We start from the raw sequence: 24,209 nt of genomic DNA, 5'->3' as shown, positions 1-24,209 counted from the left end.
CTAAATAGCTAATGTACAATGTTTGTATTTCTGTCAATTTCTCAACCTCAAGGCTGTTAACATTTTGGGCCAGGCGATCTTTGTTGCAGAGTGCTGTCCCATGCATTGTAGAATGATTGGCAACATCCCTAGCCTTCTATATTAGATGGTAGTAGCACCCCTTAGTTAAGACAACTGAAAATCTCTATAAACATTGCCTAATATCCTTAGGGTGGGGGGGGGTACCCACGGATAAGAACCACTGATGTGTAAATATGATTAACATATGTAGAATTCTTCTGAATTGTGTGACCTTACATAAAAGAGGCTACAACTTATCTCTTGTTTTATACACAGGAAATTTTAAAGCTAAGCTTTTAGTTGCTCATTTAAAAATGCATTTAAATTAAATGCGTTTATTTTTAAGGAAGCACACCCTTCAGTTCAATATTGAGCTGAACTCTTAGGAATTTAAACTTTAATTGTAATCCCTGTAAAGAAAGGATTGCCCATTGATAGTATTGGCAGGTACTATAGTTTGCCCATGGAGCTCAATGGTTCTCTTTAACTAAAGCATAACATAAAGGATGTTCACAGTTTCTTTTTACCACTTGCTTTTCTTCAGGATTTCTAGTTGGAGGCATCCTTAAATATTAAGGTTTCCTGTTCTCTTGCTGTAATGCATATGTGTTCTTAGAATAATCTTAACTACTTTTTGACCAGTAAGGGCATATTTTGGTGTATTCTTACCTTCAATAAAGCAAAAATTAGTTGTTCTACAATGAAACAAGACATTAAGTCATTTTGATTTTTTAATGTAATTTTAAAATCCTGGATCCCAAGAAGTCTTGGCTAGAACTTCCTTTTCTTCATAACAAACAATTTCATCTCCCACTTGACATTCTATCTTTTGTTCATCCAAACTGAGACCACAATCCATACCAGTTTTGATGATTGAAACATCATCTTTATGGTGTTTCAGAGAGGTTAATGAACCTTAAAAGAAATAAACAAGTTTCATTATATTCAACAATACTGAATACATACTAAGAGCTATGTAGTCTGGTGTTCACAGGTAAATTACACCGAAATTCTTAAAAATTTACAAACTCATTTACATTTAAGCCATCAAATACTGCAAAATGACATTTGAGAACCCTAAGTACAATGAACTCTAAAGCTGCACATTAAATATTTGAAGATTATAGATCATGATCAAACTTTAAGTCCTATAAGGTCAAGATTAAATAACAAATCAAACGGGGTCCCATTTCTAACATTTAAAGGTTAAGATTTTATAGAAGATGGGATGTACTCAGAACATGGAAAATGGGAAAAGCAAGATAAAGGAGAAGACATTTCCAGGCAAGAAACCAAAATGAGTAAAGATGAAAGTATAGATGAAGTGTGGTAAATGTGGCTGGAAATTGTAGTTTTGGATCAATTTCAAAAGGCTTAGAAAATGAGATACGGTAACTGACAATCCTGGAGGAGTCATTAGGACGAGGGAAGGAGCCCATCAACTGGAGATCGGTTATGTGAGTTAGTAAGAGTAGTAAAGTAATGGTCTGAACTAGAATTAATGGGAGTGAGAAACAGATTTCAGACAATGACAGAATCATCACGTTTTGGTGATTGGATATGACATTCGGGAAAGAGATTAGAGTGACTTAGTAGGTTGGATGCTGGAGCTATCTCCAGCCACTAATCCAGGTAAGGTACACGCTGAAGGAAGAGTATGTTTGGGAAAGGCGAGGAGAGATGACAGGATGGGTGGGTACAGGGGTCAGCAAAGGACTATGGGAAGGCATGAGTAAGTGTTTTACTTACCCTTCCAAATAACTTGTCCATTACGGATTAATTTAAATTTCTGTTTTCTTTCTAACTGTCCCTTTTGGACTCTGCAGCCTGCCACAGGAACTTTTTTCTTCCCTTCTGTCACAGAGAAGGTAGCTAGTACAGAAGCCTTACCTTTAGTAAGAAGCAAACATAAGTACAGAAAATAAAAGTGCTGTGAGAGACATAATTTTTGATATTCTGCTGTGTGAGAATTAGAGGTATTAACAAAAATACAAACTTATGCACAGAAAGTAGTTCTGGTTTCTTTGATTCTACCAACTTGACCCCTAAATAATATTAGGCATAAAAATATGAAAATCCTTTGGTATTCTTGGAAAAAAAAATAATCACAAAAATACACAGGCTCACCAAAAGTGTGAGTGAACACACCAGAAAACTGCACCTCAGTCTTCTGGCTTAATAAATCAACAACTATAATAATAGTTGATAATGGTTCAGTACAATTCCTGCCTGCTCCATAAAAATTAATTTTCAGTTCTCCCTCAATGTAGTTTCTAGAGTAGATCACCTGTCATTAATTGACTTATTTTTTCTCTCACCACTGTTAATTATATCCACTTAAGAGTAATTCTGTAAATGAGCTTAATTTTCCACTGAAAATTAAATTCCAACAATGAAATGATAATATAATATACCAATTTTCTAGCCATTAGTGTTAATTGGATGGTGCTTGCTTGTACCGAGAATATGTAAATCTCTGTATGATCACATTGAGCAGGTCAGAAAAGGCCTATAAATAAATCCATATGTGGACCCAAACTGCAAATTACAGATGTCATCATGAGGAAACATCAGACAAATCCAAATTAAGAGACACTGTATAAAGTCACTTGCCTAAACTCTTCAAAAATGCCAAGGTCAAAAAAGACAAAAAGGTTGAGGAAGTGCTCCAAATTAAATGAGACAAAAAAGATACAACTAAATGTAATCCAGGGTCCTGGATGAGGGGGAAATTATATAACTAATAAAGTACATTACTGGGACAATGGACAACATTTGACTATCAACTGTAGGTAATATGATAGTTGTATAAATGTTAAATGTTCCCTAGTGTGATCATTGTTTTGTGGTTCTATAAGACAATGTCCTTATTCTTGGGAAACAACAAGTATTTAGAGGCAAATGGGCACAATATCACAAACTTAGATCTCATATGGTCCAGAAAAATATTTTTACATGCTTGTATGTGTGTGTAAATATATAACAGGCCTGAGAGGATATGGCAAATAGGGCAAAATGTAAGCAAATGGTGAATATGGTAAGGGTATATGGGAGTCCCTTGTCGTTTTCTTGCAATTTTCTTGGAAGTTTAAACCTAAATCAAAATTAAAATAGGGTGATTCAATCAATCTTAAATAAATAGCTTTCAATCTGACCAAGGGAAATGCTAGAAATTTCTTCTCACAGTGGATTTCTCTGCTAGCCCCCGACAAAACCAGTGGCTCCTCTAGTGACACTACATAATCTTTATGCCTCTTTTCGCAGTCTAACTTGAATTACAATTAATTGTTCATGTCTCTTTCCATAGGCAAGAACTTGAGGGCATGTCCTTACTGCCTTATCCACCTTTGTATCCTCCCGGCCTAAGCACAGTGCATTTCACAGGGCAGGTGTTTATAATACGTATTAATTTACATTGAATTCTCATCTGTGGTAGTCACGTTTTCTTGGTTACAGGATATGAAATAGGAAGACACTGGATACAACTATGGAATACACTTCCCCTAAACTTTGCCTTCAAGTGTTACTTAAAGTACTTAGAATATAAATGTTTAAAAGTAATATTTACTGCACACTAACCTATTGGGTGTTCTTCCACAATGCTGGGCAGTCTGCTGCTCAGTTCTTCCTGCAAATCTTCAATAAGTCGGTAAATGATTTTATGAAGTTTAATTTTTACTCCTTTTTTTGCAGCTGACTTTTGGAGAACATTGCCTACATTCACATTGAAGCCATATATAACACCTGGTAAGCAGAAATAGAATCAGTAATGTAACAAATACCTAACCATCTCACCCCATTTTACCAAAGACCAAATAATGTATTTAACCGCAAATACCTTGGGGGGAAACAAAAGTAAAAAAAAAACACTCTTGCCTTAAACAAAACAATGAAAAAAATTGACCCAAACAGCTTAATCAAAAGAAAAACAGAACCACCTTGAAAGTCTTATCATTAAGAAATCATTCAATACACTGTCACATAGCATAGTGGTAGGCCAGTGCTTAAAAAAACTTTGAAATACTGACAATAACTTTTCATCAGATTATGAAGTACCTCCCTCCTGCATGATTTATTAATCCCTCAGTAATGGTGATGCTTTACTAGGTGTTGGACCTAGTTAAAATGACAATCATGAGTATCTGTTTATCATAAATCTGATGAATAAAGACTGTCCCCCTGTCTTGTAGGCATTTACTGCTAAAAGGCACTTTTGATCTAAGAAAAATATTTTTAAATTAGAAATTAACAAAAATACATAGCCAGAAGTAAAAGATGAAGGAAAATTCTACATAGGTTGGTAACAGTGTTAGAAGCATTCAAAAGTCTAAATTAATAAAAGACATCTTGGGCTGGGGTGGGGAAGTAGGAGAAGGGGAGAGAGGGCAGTAATGGTGCCCTCAAAGAGAAATTGGAAATACTACCGGGGCTTGAGTAGCAGAATAATGTTCCCCAAAGTTGCAGAATAATGGAGACAAGGCTGCAATACTGTACTTCTCAGTTGTCCTCAACTGCCAGATAGGACTTAACCAGCAGGAAGGGTAATGCTGATAGGGTAACATTTCCAGTGTGAGCAGTCAACACAGTTAAAGAGAAAATGGAATCCTCACCACCAAATGTTTCAGCAAGGTCAACATCATTTTCACTAATGTCACCCACTCCAAAATGTACTAATTCTAGTTCACACTCATGTGAAGCATCATAGGTATCCATAATGTTCAAAATGGCTTCAACAGAACCATCAACATCTCCTAAACAGAGAAAAGTTTAAAATTGTTGAAATTAAGGGTTAGTCATTAATGGACACAAAAATGGCAAGCCATTTAAAGCCATGATGGGAATGGCATTTACCACTGAATTCACTTTTATTTAGGTTTAGCATTATAAATATCTACTTAACTTTATAATAAAGTACAATGAACCAAATATACATTTATAACAAAATCAGCAAGAAACGTGTTTACTCTGAAAATCACCCCCAAAATATTGAAAATTTTTTGGCTTAAATTTAAGGGCCCAAACCAATTGTGAGAATGAAAAAAACACATATACTCCAAAACTGAGCTGTTAAAGTAAAATCTTTAAAAAGGCACCTTTAATAATTATAGGAAGTACATTTGAATCTCTTTCTGTTTTCTCTTTTGGCTTTAAAAGATTCTGTCCTTTTTTTTCTTGGTACTTTTTAAATGATCTCTTCCTCCAGTGTAAACTGCCATACTTCTCACGGGCTTTCCAATGTGCTTCTTGGTGCTCCCTTCGTTTTTCTTCTATTATTTTCAGATCGTCTTTGTTTTTCTCCTGTTCTTGTTCGTACTTCCTCCAGTTAACAACTTCACGTGCCCTTGGCTTTACAGGAAAAAACCCTGTCATTATTTAACTAAATATAGTAAGGGCTTTTGAATTTTTCTCTCATTAGAAAATTTGTCTAACTCATATATGAAAATAGGAATTTTTTTAAGTTTCCCCAAATTATATTTTGGGGAATTTGTATATAATTGAAATCATTCAATGAAAAATCTTACCTCAAATTTTAAAAATTACTCTATAGCCAAATTCTTAAATGGCACCACTGGCACCTCAAAGCCCCTTATAATCCAGAATTATTTAACATGAGTACTTATTTGGTGTAACATTTTAGATTGACATTTAAAATCATCATATCATATCTAACATATAGGAATTAAGCTTGATATACCTCAGATTCTACTTCAAGAATTTCATCTCCAGCAGAAGGAAGGTCTCTCCAGCCTATAATACCCACTGGCATGCTGGGACAGGCCTCATTGACTGTTTTTCCATTTTCATCAAACATTAAGCGTACTTTTGCCCAGCTCTTTCCAGCAACCAAAACTGAGCCTTTTCTTAAAGTTCCTCTTTGAATTATAGCTGTAGTAACAGGACTAAAGTAGAAATAAAAGTGTATCTTTATTCCTAATGTCATAATCAGGATGTAAAGTAAAGCAAAGATATCTTCATGAGGTTTAAATATATATACACATATACACACAGTTAATTCCACCACCTTTTAACTTGGGTTTAAATGTTTCCATTTTATAAAAACATGTCACGTAAAGCTATATTATGGGAGGGAGCAGGGAGCAGAGTTCTAACAGAATTCTAATCCCCTTTCTATAACTGGTTTGTCAGTGAGAAGTCCTCTTTTGCTGATAGGAAGGGAAATTCAAGAAAAAACCATTTCAAAGACCTTACTTGTTATATTAATGGGTAAGGTAAAAAAAGATTTTAGAAAACATAAAATGCAACAACTGTTATTTCATTCCAATTCATGTTAGCCTATGAGTCTTTACCGATTCCAGTCAATGGGAAAAAAAATCAGACTACTTAATTCACCTAAATACGACTACTAGATGTATACAGAAAGTTGCTATGGTCTACTGATAACTAGCATTTTTGTGCCCTGTGTGCTAGTGCAATAATACACTTTTCAAAATAAAATACTTTGAGAATATTGTTTATGGGCTAACAACAGCATGCAAAAACATAGTACTTTGTTATAATTAAGTAAAAAAAACAACCACTATGGAACAAAATTATTTAAAAATATGCAGAGCCCCCCCCCCCCCCCCCCCCCCCCCCCGCCGAGGAGCTGGGAGAGAATGTAGGGGTGTTAGCTTCCCCACCTTGATGGTTGCTGATGTGCTCACAGACATTGGGGACTGGAGGTTTGATTGGGTGAGCCCTCTATCATGAGACTTGCCCTTGGGAAGACTATTACTGCAAAGGAGAGGCTAGGCCTCCTTATAATTGTGCCTAAAGTGTCTCCTCCTGAATGCCTCTTTGTTGCTCAGATGTGGCCCTCTCTCTCTAGCTAAGCTAACTTGACAGGTGAAATCACTGCCCTCCCCTGCTACGTGGGATCTGACACCCAGGGGAGTATATCTCCCTGGCAACGGGGAATATGACTCCTGGGGAGGAATCTAGACCCAGCATTGTGGGATGGAGAACATCTTCTTGACCAAAAGGGGAATGTGAAATGAAATGAAATTAGTTTCAGTGGCTGAGAGATTCCAAAAGGAGCTGAGAGGTCACTCTGGTGGGCACTCTTACGCACAATATAGACAACCCTTTTTAGGTTCTAATGAATTGGAATAGCTAGCAGTTAATACCTGAAACTATCAAACTACAACCTGGAACACATGAATCTTGAAGATGACTGTATAACAATGTAGCATACAAGAAGTGACAATGTGACTGGGAAAGCCATATGGATCACACTCCCCTTTGTCCAGTGTATGAATGGATGAGTAGAAAAAGTGGGAGCAAAAAAAAAAAAAAGGTATCCAGTGTTCTTTTTTTACTTTAATTGTTCTTTTTCACTTTAATTTTTATTCTTATTATTTTTGTGTGTGTGTTAATGAAAATGTTCAAAAATTAATTTTGGTGATGAATGCACAACTATATAATGGTACTGTCAACAACTGATTGTATGCTTTGTATGACTGCATGGTATGTGAACATATCTCAATAAAACTGAACTAAAAAAAAAAAAAAGACAAGCATTTTAACAGTCCTACCCTTTTCCTTTGTCTGTGAAAGACTCAATCACTGTTCCTTCCACTGGACCAGTGGGATCAGCTTTCAATTCTAACATTTCTGCTAGAGCAATTGTTGCCTCTGCCAAAGCCATCAGATTATCGCCCTTTAACAACAAAAACAACAAAGGCATTAATTAGCATTATCTGCAAATATAAATACCAAGATCTGAAATCCAAATAATCCTTGACAGTATACTTTTTTCTTTAAGCATTAAAAGCATGAATTATCAATTAAGGAAAAAAAAAAGATCAGAAAGAAAACCTGGCCCAACAACAAATCGTGCAAGGAAAAAGTGGCTATTTTGTTTTTCTTCATTAGATAAATTGTGGGTTTACAGAACAATCATGCGTACACAAGAGTCCCATATACCACCCTATTATTAACACCTTGCCTTGGTGAATACTTGTTACAACTGATGAGAGCACATTTCTATTATTGTACTATTAACTATAACCCATGGTTTAACCTAAGTTTACTGTTTCTGTAGTACAGTTCCACAGATTTTTTTTAAATCTAACATTTCCCCTTTTAATTAAATTCAGATATATATTTCAGTGCTCTTAATTACATTCATAATCTTGTGCTACAGTCACCACCATCCATTACCAAAATACTTCCATCATTCCAAATAGGAACCCTGTAAATTTTAAGTCTTAACTTCCATTCCCACCCCATCCCCTTATAACCTATATTTTAGATTCTGACTCTATGAGTTTGCTTATTCTAATTGTTTCAAATCAGTGAGATCATACAATATTTGTCTTCTTGTGTTTGGCTTATTTCACTCAACATGATGTCTTCAAGGTTCATACATTCTGTCACTAGTATCAGGACTTCATGACTTTTCATGGCTGAATAATACTCCATTTTATGTATATACCACATTTTATTTATTCAGTCATCAGTTGATGGACACTTGGGTTACTTCCATCTTTTGACAATTGTGAATAATGACAAGTAGCTATTTTTTAAAGGATGGCCATTGGTGGTGCTTGTTAATTCCCTTTCATAAACACATGCTTCATTTATTCTCTCTTTATGACATCATTCTCTGCAAGTTTGTTTTGTGCCTCTCACTAACATTCTTAATAATGCCACCTTACATTTGAAGCTCTATAAAATCGGACAAGCTTTCACAACTATTAGCTTAGTTGGATCCACTCAAGAATCCTGTGAAGTAAGTAAATCAAGTATTACTTATTCTTATTTAATAAATGAGGAGAAAAAGCACTGTCTAAACTCAGGCCCTAAGTCATACTTTGCCATCACGCAGCTGTATAGCCTTGAAAAATTACTTCATCTCCCTGGACCTCCTTTTCCAACCATAAAATAAAGGGACTAGAATAGATGATCCTTTCACCTTTAGTGATCTATGTTTACTATGCTCTCTAGGGCTCCAGGATCATGCAGCTGATGAACTGGTGGTAGAGTTATTATGGCCAAGAGATTTTCCCCCTCTCCTCCACGTCAGCTCATGGTTGTTACAGAGTATAGAATAAAAGAGATAACTGTAAAAAACTAAATACTTTGTTTACCCATCCACTTATTCCTAGTATTTATTCCAGTTTACACATGCTGCTCTGAAAAGCAAAGCTGGGATGTTTCTTTAATGAAGTAGTCCTCTATCTATACCTTATACAAAAGAAAAGGTGTCATCTTACTTTCCTGTCACTTTCCCTCCAACTCCCAGGAATCATCTTGGCCACACCACCAAATCTGCCTGAGCAGCTTTGTATCTATCTACTCCTCAGATGGTATCCGGACAGTAAAGGTGGTCAAGCCTTCAAATACTTCAGTTCTACTTTAGTAAGCTTCCCATCTGGCTTTCAATGTGTAATAACAATTAGGGTACAGTGGGAAGATAACAAAGTAATGTTTCATTTTGACGGTTTCAGAGGAAAAGAGGCACCGTTTTACCATAAATGAAGGCACAATTTCTAAAAAAACCTTTGGGGCAACACATTTAGTAAAAGTAAAGGTGAAATGAAACTTAATTGGAGGAAGGTGGCTGTGTACAGTGCCATCCCCCTTCAGTGAATTATAGGGAAAAAAGTCTGTATTATGGGTGAACTGTGGAATATGGTAAGAATGGAAAAAAAGGAAATTGTTACTTAGCAGCAATCTCTGTAGAAGAGAATTAGAAAATGCTGATGAGGCAGGCACTGAGCTTCACTGGTATTTTTCAGCCAGGTAAGAATAATTGGTAATTTAAAAGAAAGTAGAATTCATCATAAATAACATAATAGAAACTATAGCACTTTAACCCATTGAAACATTCAATCAATCAGTAACAAATTGAACCCAAATTCTTAAATCTTTGTATTAGTCAATTATTCAAGTAAATCTCTCTTAAGAGGTGTATCTAATAGGTCTCTAAGACCTATAGTTTCTCACTATAAAGGGCATGAAATACAAGCATTTTTAAAATTACCAACTGGATATCATTTCTGCTTAAAACAGTCTTTAGCCTGCTTTCCTATTCACAAATCATTCACCATTTATTCTTTACATTCTAAGCATGTTAATAAGAAAAGCATTAAGCTTTGTTACCATGAACAGTGACTCACCTTTCTGAGCCTAATTCCTACTCTGCCAACAAGGATAATGATACCAGCTTTGCTAGTACCCAGAGAATTTTTAAACAACAATAGAAATAAAGTACGTCAAATGCTTTTTAGCAGAATCCATTCTGTGCACTACATGTAGCATTACTGTCTGAACACACTGGTCTCTGAGGAGCCCCATTTACCGTAAGTGCAGAGACATGCACTGCTTGAACATCACCTCCATAATCCTCACACACCACATTATAGGCCAGCAGCTCTTTTTTCACTTTCTCAGGATCAGCCTCAGCTTTGTCACATTTGTTTATGGCAAGGACAATAGGAACTGAAAGAGACAGAGGTAAGAAGAGTGCAAATGGTGACACTTCCAATCCCAGCTACTGACAGTGAGACACAACAGCCTTGTTATCTTTTTCTCTTTACTTGCTGGACAAGCTTATCTAACTAAAGATCTAAAAGATCCACTTTATAGTCACACCACTCTATTCTGCTCTCCAGATGTAAAGAGGGAATCCAGGAATCAGGTATCAAAACTACAATTGTAAGCTGATTATTAACTAAGAGCAGACACCTAAGGTTATCAAAAAAGCAATATTTGGGGTAGAGAAATGCCTATTCTTAAAACCTGAAAGCAAGATCAGTAACCACACTGGAGATAATCTCCAGAAGAAAATCAAGAGAGGACTGTAATTCAATGCTACTAAATCACTGCCTCTTCTTTCTGGTGGCTATTGACTTATTTTTAAAAATCACTATCTTAAACTGAGGTGAAACTAAGTATCATTACTGCAAATTTTCTTTTACAATTTACAGTAACTCTATACACCTAGCTCAGAGATTGACATGGTAGACTCTCCATAAATGTTTACTTAACGAATGAACCAAATAATCCTCTAATTTACTTCTCATTATCAAATATACCCACTCATTAGAGAAGAGAGATCAAACAAAATTCTAGGAGATAATTCACTGGCTGAGTTTCAACATCTCTGAAATTTTCTTAGATATCAAAAGAAGACAAATTGGAAACAGACACAGAAATGCTATGCTTTCCACAACCCACTATTACAAAAAAGTACATTCCATATTGATAAGCTGTAACTTAACTGGAACCAAGAGAATAAGTGTAGAGAAGCATGATAGAATGAATTTATCCTATGTCAACCAATTGATATGTCATGAGATCCCTGGCAAATTTATTACTCTCTTCTTTTTGCCATGAATTCCCCTAGAACCATTCAGAACATAGTGCATCCCATAAAAGCAGTTTTGAGGAATTAAACAGGAAAAAGGAAAGAAAGTAACACTGGAAGCTAGAAGACCCAGATTCTAAATGCTGCAAATTAGCTGTGTAACCTGGGAGACGCATTGTTGCTCTCCAGGTCCTAGTTTTCATTTTGTAAGATGAAAGAACTGGAAAAGATCAGTGATTATCAACCCTTTTTCCCCTAGCCAAAAAACCTGAGAAATATGGCACACTCCATCAAGTACACTTTCTCAAGATGACAGTATCTTCTCAGAGAGACAGAGAGTGTATGTTGTGTTTATTATCACACTTTTTAAATGGAGAAATAAGGGAAAAGGTGGCCAGGGGGTTTCCAAAAGTTTCAACTGTATAAATTTGACCAAACAAGCAGTTATTTAAAGTAGATAAGGGGATAGTTTCTCTTTAAAGAATTCCAGATAATATATGAAGAAATAATAGAATTAGAATATAACCACTTTGCAACCCCTAATGAATTTAGGTGATGGGTACAAAGAGGTTCATTACTCTAACCTTTCTACTTTTGTATCTTTTAAAATTTTCCATGACAAAAGTTTTTTTTTTAAGTTGAGAGGGTTAAATTCTCACACTATGCCAAGTAAGTGAACAGTAGAGAAAGAGTACTTGTGATCACAAGTCTCAAGTTGAATTCTACTACTATTCTTATTGGTTATACACCTGTGGGAAAATAATGTAACAAACTTTGAGCCTTATTTGTGAAACATGTATAAGAATCCTGGGACTTCATAAATATCAAATGAGCTACATTGAGTAAATGCCCCCAGTACAGTGACTCCTATGTAGTGGGTCCCTAAAAAAATAAAAACAACAAGCAATTTCCTTCCTGACACATTCAAGCCAGTCTCACAGTACCTTGAGCATCTTTGGCATGCTGAATTGATTCCACAGTTTGTTTCATCACTCCATCATCTGCTGCTACAACCAATATGACAATGTCAGTGACCTGAGCACCTCTGGCTCTCATTGCTGAGAAGGCAGCATGGCCTGGAGTATCAAGAAAGGTTATCTTTTCTCCAGAAGGCAGAGAGACTGTGGAAACAGAAATCCAAAACACCAAGGTCTCAAATATTTATTCATCAATATGAAGGAATATATGTGACCTTATCAAATGTAATCAATAATCCTTTAAAATAATTTTATTACTTCCATTATACAGATTATCATTTCACAATGAAAGGTGATAACATACCAGAGAGACCTTTAGGGTTTTCTTTCCATGTAGTTGTTTCAAAAAACTCTTCACATTTCTAGAACATAACTTTTTTTTTTTTTTTTGAGGTCCCAACTCTTTATTTTTTTTTAATCATCATTTTATTGAGATATATTCACATACCACGCAGTCATACAAAACAAATTGTACTTTCGATTGTTTACAGTACCATTACATAGTTGTACATTCATCACCTAAATCAATCCCTGACACCTTCATTAGCACACACACAAAAATAACAAGAATAATAATTAGAGTGAAAAAGAGCAATTGAAGTAAAAAAGAACACTGGGTACCTTTGTCTGTTTGTTTCCTTCCCCTACTTTTCTACACATCCATCCATAAACTAGACAAAGTGGAGTTTGGTCCTTATGGCATTCCCAATCCCATTGTCACCCCTCATAAGCTACATTTTTATACAACTGTCTTCAAGATTCATGGGTTCTGGGTTGTAGTTTAATAGTTTCAGGTATCCACCACCAGCTACCCCAATTCTTTAGAACCTAAAAAAGGTTGTCTAAAGTGTGCGTAAGAGTGCCCACCAGAGTGATCTCTCGGCTCGTTTTGGAATCTCTCTGCCACTGAAGCTTATTTCATTTCCTTTCACATCCCCCTTTTGGTCAAGAAGATGTTCTCCATCCCACGATGCCGGGTCTACATTCCTCCCCGGGAGTCATATTCCACGTTGCCAGGGAGATTCACTTCCCTGGGTGTCTGATCCCACGTAGGGGGGAGGGCAGTGATTTCACCTTTCAAGTTGGCTTAGCCAGAGAGAGAGGGCCACATCTGAGCAACAAAGAGGCATTCAGGAGGAGACTCTTAGGCACAAATACAGGGAGGCCTAGCCTCTCCTTTGCAGCAACCGTCTTCCCAAGGGTAAAACTTATGGTAGAGGGCTCAACCCATCAAACCACCAGTCCCCTATGTCTGTGGTCATGTTAGCAACCATGGAGGTGGAGTAGGCGAATACCCCTGCATTCTCCACAGGCTCCTCAAGGGGGCACTACATCTTTTTTTTTTTCCTTGTTTGTCTTTTTTCTTTTTTTTTTTTTTTTTAACTTTCCCTTCTTTTTTAAATCAACTGTATGAAAAAAAAAGTTAAAAAGAAAACAAACATACAATAAAAGAACATTTCAAAGAGACCATAACAAGGGAGTAAGAAAAAGACAACTAACCTAAGATAACTGCTTAACTTCCAACATGGAGAACATAACTTTTATAAATGTAACAACTGATGTCTATTCTGGAAAGAGAAAAGACCTGATCTAGCCACTCTTGCCTTAGCAAACTGCAGTTACACAACCTCCTTGAGCCAGAGAAAAGCAATTTAATATAATAGTCACTCAGGATTTAGTGTCCAACAACCTGGGTTTGAATCCAGGCTTTGCTATTTACTAGCTGTGTATCTTGGGAAACTTATTTAATGTGATGAAGCCTCAGCCTCCTCAATTGTAGGTAGGAATATGAATACCTACCTCATAATGTTGTCGTGAAGATAAAAAAGATAAAACATCTAAAGTGCTCTGCACAGTGCTGGGTGCCTGCTAAGTATTCTGTAAATAGTAGCTATTATTTAATTACAATTAGCAATATTATCACAACCTAGCATGTGAGGTTTTTAAACATAATAAATTAATGAGGAATTTCTGGCTCATTTAAGCAAACTAAGAATGGGCTAGAATAAAGAAGGCAATATAATTTTCTTCTTACAGAAAGTATAAAATAATCTTTACTAACCATCTGCTTTACATTTTGTCAAATCCATGGCTTTAAGCTTTAGCCTTCCCTACCACTTTGAATTTATATAATTCACATTATGGCATTTGGCTTAAGAAAATCATAAGTTGGGTTCCCAAGCACATTGTAATGTAATTTGTGTTCATACCAAGAAAGGCACCAATGTGCTGAGTGATGCCTCCAGCTTCCATTGCTGCCACTTGAGTCTTTCGCAGTTTGTCAAGTAATGTCGTTTTCCCATGATCAACATGGCCCATTATAGTAACAACTGGGGACCTTGGGGTTAATAAAGCTGGATCTGCATGGGGCCTACAATTAACAGCAAAGGAGTTTCATTTTTCAAATATCAGAAATGCTTTTTGGCTGTGAACAGGTTCACAGTTATTTCTGTGAACTACCATGAACAATAAAATCCAACATTCAGCTTTGATTGACATAACTGCTTACCCTTCTATACATATACTGACTTGTAGCAGAATATATAATGACTACCCACCTGCAGTTGGATCTTCACAGCGGCAAGCAGAATTGAATCAAATGTTAAACTTAGGATCACTACACGCATTCAGCAAACTAAGAAAAATAACCCTTAGAATTTTAATGACAGTAATTTACTCTCTATTGCTTCAAGTACTCTGAAGAAAAGTTTATCCTACTACACTCAAACATTTTAACTACAAAAGAAATGTTGAGGCAAATCTTTTCATTAAAAATTGTGAATAAAACTGTACAGTCTCCTCATGTTGAGTGAAATAAGCCAGATAAAAAAGAACAAATATTGTTTAATCTCACTTAAGAAATGAAATTAAAAGAATATGTAAATTTATAGTTAGCAATTAGAACACAGGTTATCAGGGAAAGGAGAGGGGACTGGGGAGATAATGCTTAATAGGTACAGAGTTTCTGTTTGGGGTGATGGAAAAGTTCTGATAATGGATGGTGGTGATGGTAGCACAAAACAATGAATGCAATTAACACCACTGAATCGTACACTTGAAAGTTGTTAACGTGGGAAATTCTATGTTGTATATATGTCACCACAATAAAAATTTTAAGAAAACAAAGTATATGATCTCCCCCAAAATATATGGTCAAGTTTTACCTTCTTACAGCATCTTTATTTTCTTTGATTTTGTCCTGTTTTAATTTGCTCCATTTTAACTTCATCCCTGCCTTCTTTACTACTTCTCTGATCCAGACATCATCTAAACATGAGTTTGCTTCTAGTGAATCTATGTCAATAGCAGTGTTCAATAAAGCTTCATATACATAATCTGGTTGGGATAAGATAAAACCTTTTCAGTTAATGAATAAAATGCTCAAGAAAGTGACCTATTTAATAAATGTCTATATAAACAGTATATTCGGTAAGTGGAAAAGCTATACTATCCGTTTCTCTAATGTTAACAAATCACAAAGAACTGGAAAAGAAAAAAAATCTTTAAAATATGATCCATTTATAGTAACTATTTGCATATTTGTAAGTATTTGAAAATAGGGATAACTCAGAGCCAATGACTTACCTTCTGAACCATCAATAAAACATTACATTGCATGTTGTACACATTTAGTACTGAGTGAAGCTTATCATAGTCTATTAAACACTTGTAATCATGCATGTCATAAATGTGTCTATGTACATATATATGTATCTGTAGAGATATACCGTATGTATCTCTAAATACATGTACGTGCAATTTAATTATTTATTTATGTGTCTATTTACAGTGTCCCAAAGGTCTAGAAATATGGGGAAAATATTTATTTATTGTTCTTTTTTTATTTAACGTGCTTTATTTTAATCTCAGTCATATTTCCGTATGGATAATAAACAAATATATCTATGATTATAATGAAATAGTTTCATGTTTACAGACTTTCAGACACCCTATAAATACAGAGATAAGTAAGAAAGAAAGATATCCTCAGGTAAGCAGAACATTAAACTAAAAGAGTATTCTATTCAGTAGTGTACTGGTAAAGTTTAACAACCAACTCTCAAAAAATATAAAAAAATTTAAAAAAAACTTGATATCTCAATTCCCATGGTATAAATAATCCCACCAGAGTTCATTTCAGGCTACCAAGTCACTAAATACAGATATGTGAAGAGATACACAACAGGATACCATTGTATAGTATTTCTACCATACAGATACAACAGAAGACCACAGATAATAGTAAAATGCAATAAAATAACTGGGGAGTGAAGAATTTTGATGAGTATTCATGACCACTGTATACCCTCTAAAACTGAAAGCAGGGACGTGAACAGACATTTGAAGGGATAAACAAAATGTGGTATACACATACAAAAGAATATTATTCATCTGTAACAAGGAATGAAGTTCTGATACAAGGGCAACATGGATGAAACTTGAAGACATCAATATTGAGTGACATAAGTCAGACAAAAAAGGATAAATACGGTATGTTCTCACTAAAATGAACTAAATATAAGGAGCAAACTCATGAAGTTAATATCTAGCATATAGGTTACCAAAAGTTAGAATGAAGGTACAGACTGGGAACTGATGCTTAATTTGTACAGAATTTTTAATAAGGTTGACTGTAAATGTTTGGAAATGGGTAGAGGTGATGGTAACACATTATTACATATGCAATTAACAGAGGTGAATCGTGAGTGTGATTGTGGTTGAAAGGGGAAGTTTAGAGTCATGTATACAACTAGAAGGAAAACTAGAAGATGAAACAAGGGATTGTATAACATAGTGAACTAGCTGTGGATGATGAAGGTGGTTAATAGTACAAACATAAGAATGTTCTTCCATGATCTAGAACAAATGTGTGTCACTATTACAAGGTGTTAATAGGGTGGTATATGGGGAAAAATATACTTACAGCAAACTATGGGATATAATTAACAGTAGTATTTTAATGTTCCTTTGGAGCTATGAAAATGTCCTAAAATTGATTGTGGTGATCAAAGCACAATTCTGTGAGTATAGTGAGAGCCACTGATTATAAACTTTGAATGGATGATATGGTATATAAATAAAACTAACTAAAAAATAATAATTACCTTATCAAAACTATCTTTAACAGAAGAGAGTTGAATATAATACTAAGTAAGCTTCAAATAGATAACTTGTACTTAAATCATATCAAATCTGTTTGGGATTTAGAGCACTGCTTCATGGGACTAAATTTATATTTTAATTAGTCCACTTATTTGGTAATATTAAGGAATTATTGGGGTTATATTCTGTGTCTGTGGTTATGTTTAAAAAAAAAAAGAGTCCTCATCTTTTAGAAATACATACCAAAGTATTTATGGATTAAATGACATACTAAGATTTGCAGTCACTGGATTATGACATATTTAGTATATTGTTCTATTCTTGCTACTTTTTTTATGTTTGAAAATTCCAATAAAAAGTTTTTTTTTAAATCAAGTCTATTATCAATATTATTTACAAACTTATATCAATACAATTTTCCTTGGAAAAATTCTGAGTGAGGTATCCATATCCATTTATTCTCCTAAAGTTTTCTGGTTATAAAATGATTGTACAATCCAACTGCAAAATTATAAAAATACGAAACAGTATGCTAACTTTCTATTTTTTGTAAGGATGTACATGCACAAATAGTGGTAATATTTTCAGGCAGGAAACAAATTTCTATCCCCCCAGTTCATCTTTATCTAACTCTCCAGTAATCTGACTGCTAATTAAAATTCTGGCTCTGCGGTAATTTATAAAATATTAATTCCTGAGTGATAATTTAGTCATGAATAAGAGTAAGGGCTCTTGAGCAAGCTCCCTGGGTTCTAATCCTGGCTCCACCATATACAAGCTGTGAAACTGTGATAAAATATCATAGTTATTTACCCTCTTTATGCCTTGGTTTCTCCATCTATAAATGGAGATAATAATCACACATACCTTTAGGATATTGTAAGTACTGGTACATTTAGCAGCTTAATAAATGTGAATTATTATTATTAATTCTTTCTAATTTCCACGAGTCTGCTTCACTTGTCATTTTATCTTGTTACAACAACAGGTTGTTTTTCTTATGTTGAATTTTAACATCAGATTACAAGGAAAACTCAAATTCTGTTCCAACAATTCTAAACTGACAATAAATTCATTAATGGTTCAAAGAAGGAATAAAAAATTATCATTATATTCTCCATTTATAAGTAAAAATAGTATTCTTAAAAGTTATAGTTATTATTATAAATATTTATCTGCTGGCCTTATAGATAGTGTGAAAAAAGGAAGTAAAAAAATTATACAAAAACAAAGGGAAAGAAAATGTATATAAGTATAGTCCCTCAGTCCAAAAACATTGTTTGGACTTATTTCAATAGACCACAAAATTTCTGAGAAAGAAAATACTTTCTACTTTAGTAAAAGCAAAATCTCCGAGAACTCTAATTAGGGTTTGTGACCTAAAGTGAAAAATATTGGAAGGACTTAAGATCTTTTAAAACTGCCAGTCTAATTTTCATCCTTGAATGCTTCAATCTTATAGCAATTAGAACAGATCTTCCAGGTTCCCATATTTTTCCTTGTAGTATGAGCTGACTTACCTATGTCTTTTTCCATTGCTCTGGCCAGCTCCTCAACTGTCATTCCAATCCATACCTCCACCTCCTTTCTAGATTTTGTCACAGATACCTGAGATTTCCGTGGTCTTTCTTCCTATTAAAAAGTCAAAATACATAAAGAAGGAAAAAAATATTAAGTAGCAACTTTAGATTTAGTCTAGAATATCTACCACTACTACAGCTCATATTTCTACCAACAAACATTCTCATAAATAGTTAAACCATAGACTAAAATTTTAAAAATACACCTTTAATTCAATGTTAAACACTCAATTCCAAGTAATCAAATTCATCAGCATTACCAAACAACTAACCAGAACTTCCCTTTCTAACAATGATGTATTGCCTGGAGTAAAGCATTGAGGATAGATTCTTTAAATAACAAAAAACTCAAACTAGATTTCTATTAGTGGCTCTAGGCACTTCCTTCTCAGACCAAATAATATAAATAACAAGTAGAAATCTGTAACCACCTTCTTTGTTACTAGAAGTCTATATTGAGAAAAAGCAGTCCTGATGAGTGTATCTGTTTGCGAGGGCTGGATATACAACTGAGCTGTCCACACTGGGTAAGGAGATGAAAACACATGCCTCCAGTGTGCTAATGTTCTTCTTTGACCCAGGCTGTGCAGCTGTCTACAAAGAGTGTGGAATCGTAGAAGGTTCTCCAACTTTAGTATCTTCTGGTTCATGTTTCTCCTTTTTAAAAAAACTTAAATAATATTTGGGTTAATATTCCAATCAAGTTAACAATTATAAATTGGATATTTATTACATGCAAAGCACTGTACCAGAGCTAGAGGTGCTAGAGTTACAAGTTAAACTGCCCTGAAAAAAACTAACAGTCAGAGAGATGAGAATCCATACAAAGTACTCTGTAGCTGTCAGCTATTATTATTATTGCTGTTACTACTATGACAGAATTGTAGTATAATGATAAACTTTATAAAGGACTCTTTTTTCAGTCTTAAAACATCACTTAACCAAATCACAACTAGAGTGAATTTTCCGAAAATGCAAATCCGAACTCATTCTCTTTGCTTAACATCCTCCAGTGGCTCCCCATTATCCCCAGGATAATGTACAACTCCATAACATAATCAGGATTGATTATCTGCCCTCTGCTAACTTCTCACTTCATTTCTTACAATTTTATAGTCCCCCCACTCCTATCTCCCAACCTTTTGCTATTCTGACCCACCTGCCATCAACGATGATTTGTCATCTAATTTTTGAAACGTGGCATGTGTTCCCTCTGCCTGGAATGCCTTTCAAGCCTGAACTCTTTACCCTCTCCAAAACCCTAATAAAAAGAAGATAAAAGATAATTTACAGTGCATAGAAGGTACCCAATGGATATTTATTGAATAGTGCATTTTGATTACTATGCTTGGAAGAATGAAAAGTTTATCAGAAAGATTACTGTAACAGAAGTCCACAGTAGTATAGTTCTTTTCCTTCCTAAATCCTGTATTTCCTCTGCTATCAAGACTGCATTTCTATGGCTTTGTTTTCCAGGTTTGAAGAACAGGAGCAACAAAAATATAATAAGAAGCACATGTTTACTTCTCAGCAAACATTTCTTGAGTACCACGTGCCAGGTGTTGTGCTTGATGTTGCTGATTCAAAGTTTAATAAGCCAGAGTCCCTTCCTTTAAAGAATTCACTGTCTTTGAAGTGTCCAAATACAATGATTCTTGGGTACACCAAATGCAATGACTGATTACAACCCTGGAAAAGTATTTTCATTGCAATAAGCACAATCCTTTCTGTAAACTGTAGTATCATTTTAAGCGTTTTTTTTTTTTTTTTTTTTAACAGAGAGTATATTTCAAAGTAGAGGATACAGCCTTTTAGACTCTTCAATATAGATTTTCTTTTACTCACTTCTCAGAAATAATGTCAGTTAACATTTTAATGTATATCTTTTCAAGCCTTTTCTTGTGCTCATAGCTATTTTACTTAGCAAAATGAAATCATACTATATTTTCCGTTTTACAAATTTTTCACTAAAGAATATATTGTAAAAGCTCCCACAACAAGGGCTTCAACTATAAGCCTCCAAGAATTTTGACATGAACAGCCCTGTCTGGGAAGGCCTGAATGGGCAGGACCAGAAATTTTATGAGCCAGTTGCTAAACACAGCCATTACTAAAAAGTAAACTATATAAACTTGCAATTAATAAATTATATTGAAAGCAAAGGTAATAAATACTCAAAAATTTAAAAAAAGAGTAAACTGTGAGCCCTGTTCTATATCATTAAACATTATCCTTCAACATTACAATTAAAAAAAGGAATCAAAATTATGGAATATCTCAGCGTGTTTACCTTAACCCAAGTAAAGCTATCCTGTAGAAGACATAAATTTACATTGTATTGAAAACTTTTAAAAACTGTTTCTCCCACAACATGGCATTTCTACAATATGCTTAATTTGTTTTCTGCTAGATATTTTTAAAAATTGTTCAGAAATGATAATGGCTATTTGATGTGTCACTCTGGACAAGTGAGTTTTGCTGGAAAATTGAACACTAAATTAAAAATTAAATGTTACATTTAACTCAGTAAATAGAGTATGCTGAATATTTTAAAAGGAAGAAAAGAAAAGAAAACTGAAATCAGGCACAGTATAGTGGAAAAAGTACTAGTCTAGGCAACAAAAGACTTTGGTTGAAGACCTGGCTCTGACATATACCAGTTTGTGTTATCTTCATTGAGCAAATGTCTTGTTCTCTATGGACCTCATTTTTCTGATCTCTGAAAAAGAAAGTAAATGTGTTTGAAAGTCTATCCTACCTACTACAAGGGCTATGAGGAGGAATGAAATACTGTATATACCTTATCAGTAGCTATTTAAAAACTGTATCACGTCTTTTAGTGACTTTTAGCTACACTTTGAAGAAACACTGCTTAAAGATGAAAATATTTACGTCAATATTTTCTTTACTTATAAACAATTCTGAGGTTCTGTGTATGTATATAACATAGCAAGCATTTTACCTTAAAAAGTTTTAAACAAAGAGCAAAAGAAAGATCTAACTTAATACCAAAAAAAAAAGAACACATTAAGATTTAGAAATTCACTCAATAGTGACTGAGCATTTATTTACACACATTAAACATCTAAAGAATGACACACACAAATTTTTATTTAGGTAAGTGTCCCTGGACTAAGAGATAAAGAATGCTCAGGAAGCACAGTTTCTTTATGAAAAAATCTTAATAAGTCTGAAATTACGGATCTGGGGCGGATTCGCCTGGAACCCGAGTCCAGAAAGCCTGGCTACAAGGGAGGCAGAGGTATCACGGCCCGCGCCGGCCGCGGAGCGCCGATAGAATAAGCCAGGTGGCCGCTTCTGGGAGAATAATGAATATGCTTTCGTAGAATCAAGGCAGGAATTAAATGTATCATTGGAAATCTTCTAACGCGCGATGTTTATGAATTCACAAGATTGGTGCCACTCACATTTTAGGACAAATAATGTACGCCACCCAAGACGACCCTGGCTGAGAAACCCTACTCACTTAGCTCCTACATAAGGCCCCAAGAGTCTGGAGTCCGAAGCAGGGGAGCGATCACCTTCCAGACCCAGGAGCACTGCAGGTCCATCCCTCTAATAGTCTCCCCCAACTTCCTGCGTTAGCCGGAAGCGGTTCTTCCCCAAATACAGGAGTTCCGTCCCCAGCCGGATCACCTTGGCCGCCGGGCGGGGCCTCTCTGCAGCTGCCTTGGCGGTCTCTTAGCCGGGTGTGGGTGGTTCAGCCGGTGCTCTGCTGGAAGGGTCAGTCAGTTGTCGTTAATCGTTTCTGCAGATCTCTTTCTAGAAAATAAAATACTGCTATTTCGGGACTGTGAGGGGTTCGAGGCCTCTAACCGAGGGAACGTTAGACAGGGAAATGTGGGAGAAGTACGTCCTTAAAAAACTCGTGTACCAACAAGAAAGAAAAAATGCCAGGGAACGTGGCGATAGAACCAGGTAGTACCGTGCGTTCTCTTCCTTCAAAAGTCCCCTCGGGTGGGAAGCAGTTGGGGTAGTAAAGCCAGAGTGGTTGGGGTCCAATCCCAGCTTAATCATTCCCAGCTCTGTGGACTTGGGGACAGTCCTGGACTCTCTTTGCCTTCGTTTTCTCATCTACAATGTGCTTTTAAATAGTGGTTACTTCATAGGAACGCAGTACGTTTAAATGAGTTGATAAAGTCCTTATAATAGCCCCTGGTTCATAGTGTTTACTATTGTCGGAATTGCTGCTAACAGTCTTCGCTCCCAGAGCGTTTCCACACCTTAAATGGACGTTGTGTGTTTTGGTCCGTCCTCTTGGGAGCGGGGTGGGGGACGGGACACTAAAGATCCCATCACAACATTGAATATATCACTATCGTCTAATTCTCAAACTCCACATACCTGCAGATACCTGCTTTGGCCTCTCCCCTAATATTTTTAGGACTGAAGTATTGAGGAAGGGAAGGGATGAATAAGGGCTTCTTTTCCCCACGTCATCTCATGTTCTTTGTTGACCTTCTAAAAATCTGATCATATTAACCATGGGACATAAATTATATTTGGACATAGAAGGAACTATCTTAACCACAAATAAGGTTTCATATTGCCATCTCCTCTGTTATTTGGAACTATATTAAATAATAGAGCACAAAATATACACAATAACCAAACTTTAATACAAAGAACAGTAACAAAAGAAAACAGAAAAAACAGCTATATTACAGCCATTCCTTACCTATCCGGCAAATGGCTTGAAATTCTGTTCGTGGCTGGCCTTTCACTTTGCCACCTCTACCAACTTTTCTCTTGACTTTCAGAGTCTTGGGCAGAAAAGTTCCTTAAGGAGCTACATCTCTTCAATACCCAGACAAGTTATAGCTCTTGGTGATAATTAGGAGTAAAGAATGCCTTCTGCAAGAGGGGCACAGGAGCAAATTGCTGCCTAGAGCACCTTAGCAAAGCAGTACTAGGAGTTACCATCATCTCTTCTGGATTTACGCTAGGAGGAGGAAATCACATGGAATAACAGGAGCACTAAGTGTCTTCCAAAGAGAAGCTGAACAAAACTGCAGGAAAGCAGATCAAAATAACTACATTTGCATCTGTCCTTTTTCATTTTTGTTTTCTGTCTTAACTGTTATTTGTTGGCATCACAAAATAAAGCAGAACACCCTCCAGTATAAATTGCTAGGGAAATAGTGCCAGGAATTT

General features: G+C 35.4%; 1 protein-coding gene across 10 annotated transcripts; it reads right to left on the bottom strand.

Annotated features, from left to right (window-relative positions):
* Window positions 1-778: 778 nt before the first annotated feature.
* Window positions 779-22,627, bottom strand: MTIF2 (mitochondrial translational initiation factor 2). 10 transcript variants are annotated; one of them, XM_037806831.1, is made up of 16 exons: window positions 22,522-22,599; window positions 21,692-21,753; window positions 20,194-20,295; window positions 19,466-19,704; window positions 18,975-19,086; window positions 15,516-15,687; window positions 14,562-14,722; window positions 12,319-12,495; window positions 10,367-10,506; window positions 7,596-7,720; window positions 5,756-5,960; window positions 5,154-5,406; window positions 4,671-4,811; window positions 3,640-3,804; window positions 1,810-1,950; window positions 779-975 (listed from the first exon to the last, which is right to left on the bottom strand). In XM_037806831.1, the coding sequence occupies exons 3-16, from the start codon at window positions 20,198-20,200 to the stop codon at window positions 803-805; spliced, it is 2,211 nt and encodes a 736-aa protein (XP_037662759.1). In that variant the 5' UTR covers window positions 20,201-20,295; window positions 21,692-21,753; window positions 22,522-22,599; the 3' UTR covers window positions 779-802. The 10 variants fall into 10 exon arrangements, with proteins under 10 accessions (XP_037662759.1, XP_037662757.1, XP_037662764.1 ...); XM_037806829.1 differs by lacking the exon at window positions 21,692-21,753 and having other exon boundaries at window positions 22,522-22,627; XM_037806836.1 differs by lacking the exon at window positions 21,692-21,753 and having other exon boundaries at window positions 19,466-19,628; window positions 22,522-22,627.
* Window positions 22,628-24,209: the final 1,582 nt, after the last annotated feature.

The sequence above is a fragment of the Choloepus didactylus genome, chromosome 17 (assembly GCF_015220235.1).
Source record: "Choloepus didactylus isolate mChoDid1 chromosome 17, mChoDid1.pri, whole genome shotgun sequence".
Taxonomy (NCBI): Eukaryota; Metazoa; Chordata; class Mammalia; order Pilosa; family Megalonychidae; genus Choloepus; species Choloepus didactylus.
This window is presented reverse-complemented; position numbering and strand designations above follow the sequence as displayed.

Coding starts and splice junctions, on each gene's coding strand:
- MTIF2 (XM_037806828.1), bottom strand. Junction 5,407..5,755: donor TTCTTGAAGTAGAATCTGAG/GTATATCAAGCT, acceptor TTTCCTGTAAAG/CCAAGGGCACGTGAAGTTGT. Junction 4,812..5,153: donor ACTTCCTATAATTATTAAAG/GTGCCTTTTTAA, acceptor TTCTCTGTTTAG/GAGATGTTGATGGTTCTGTT.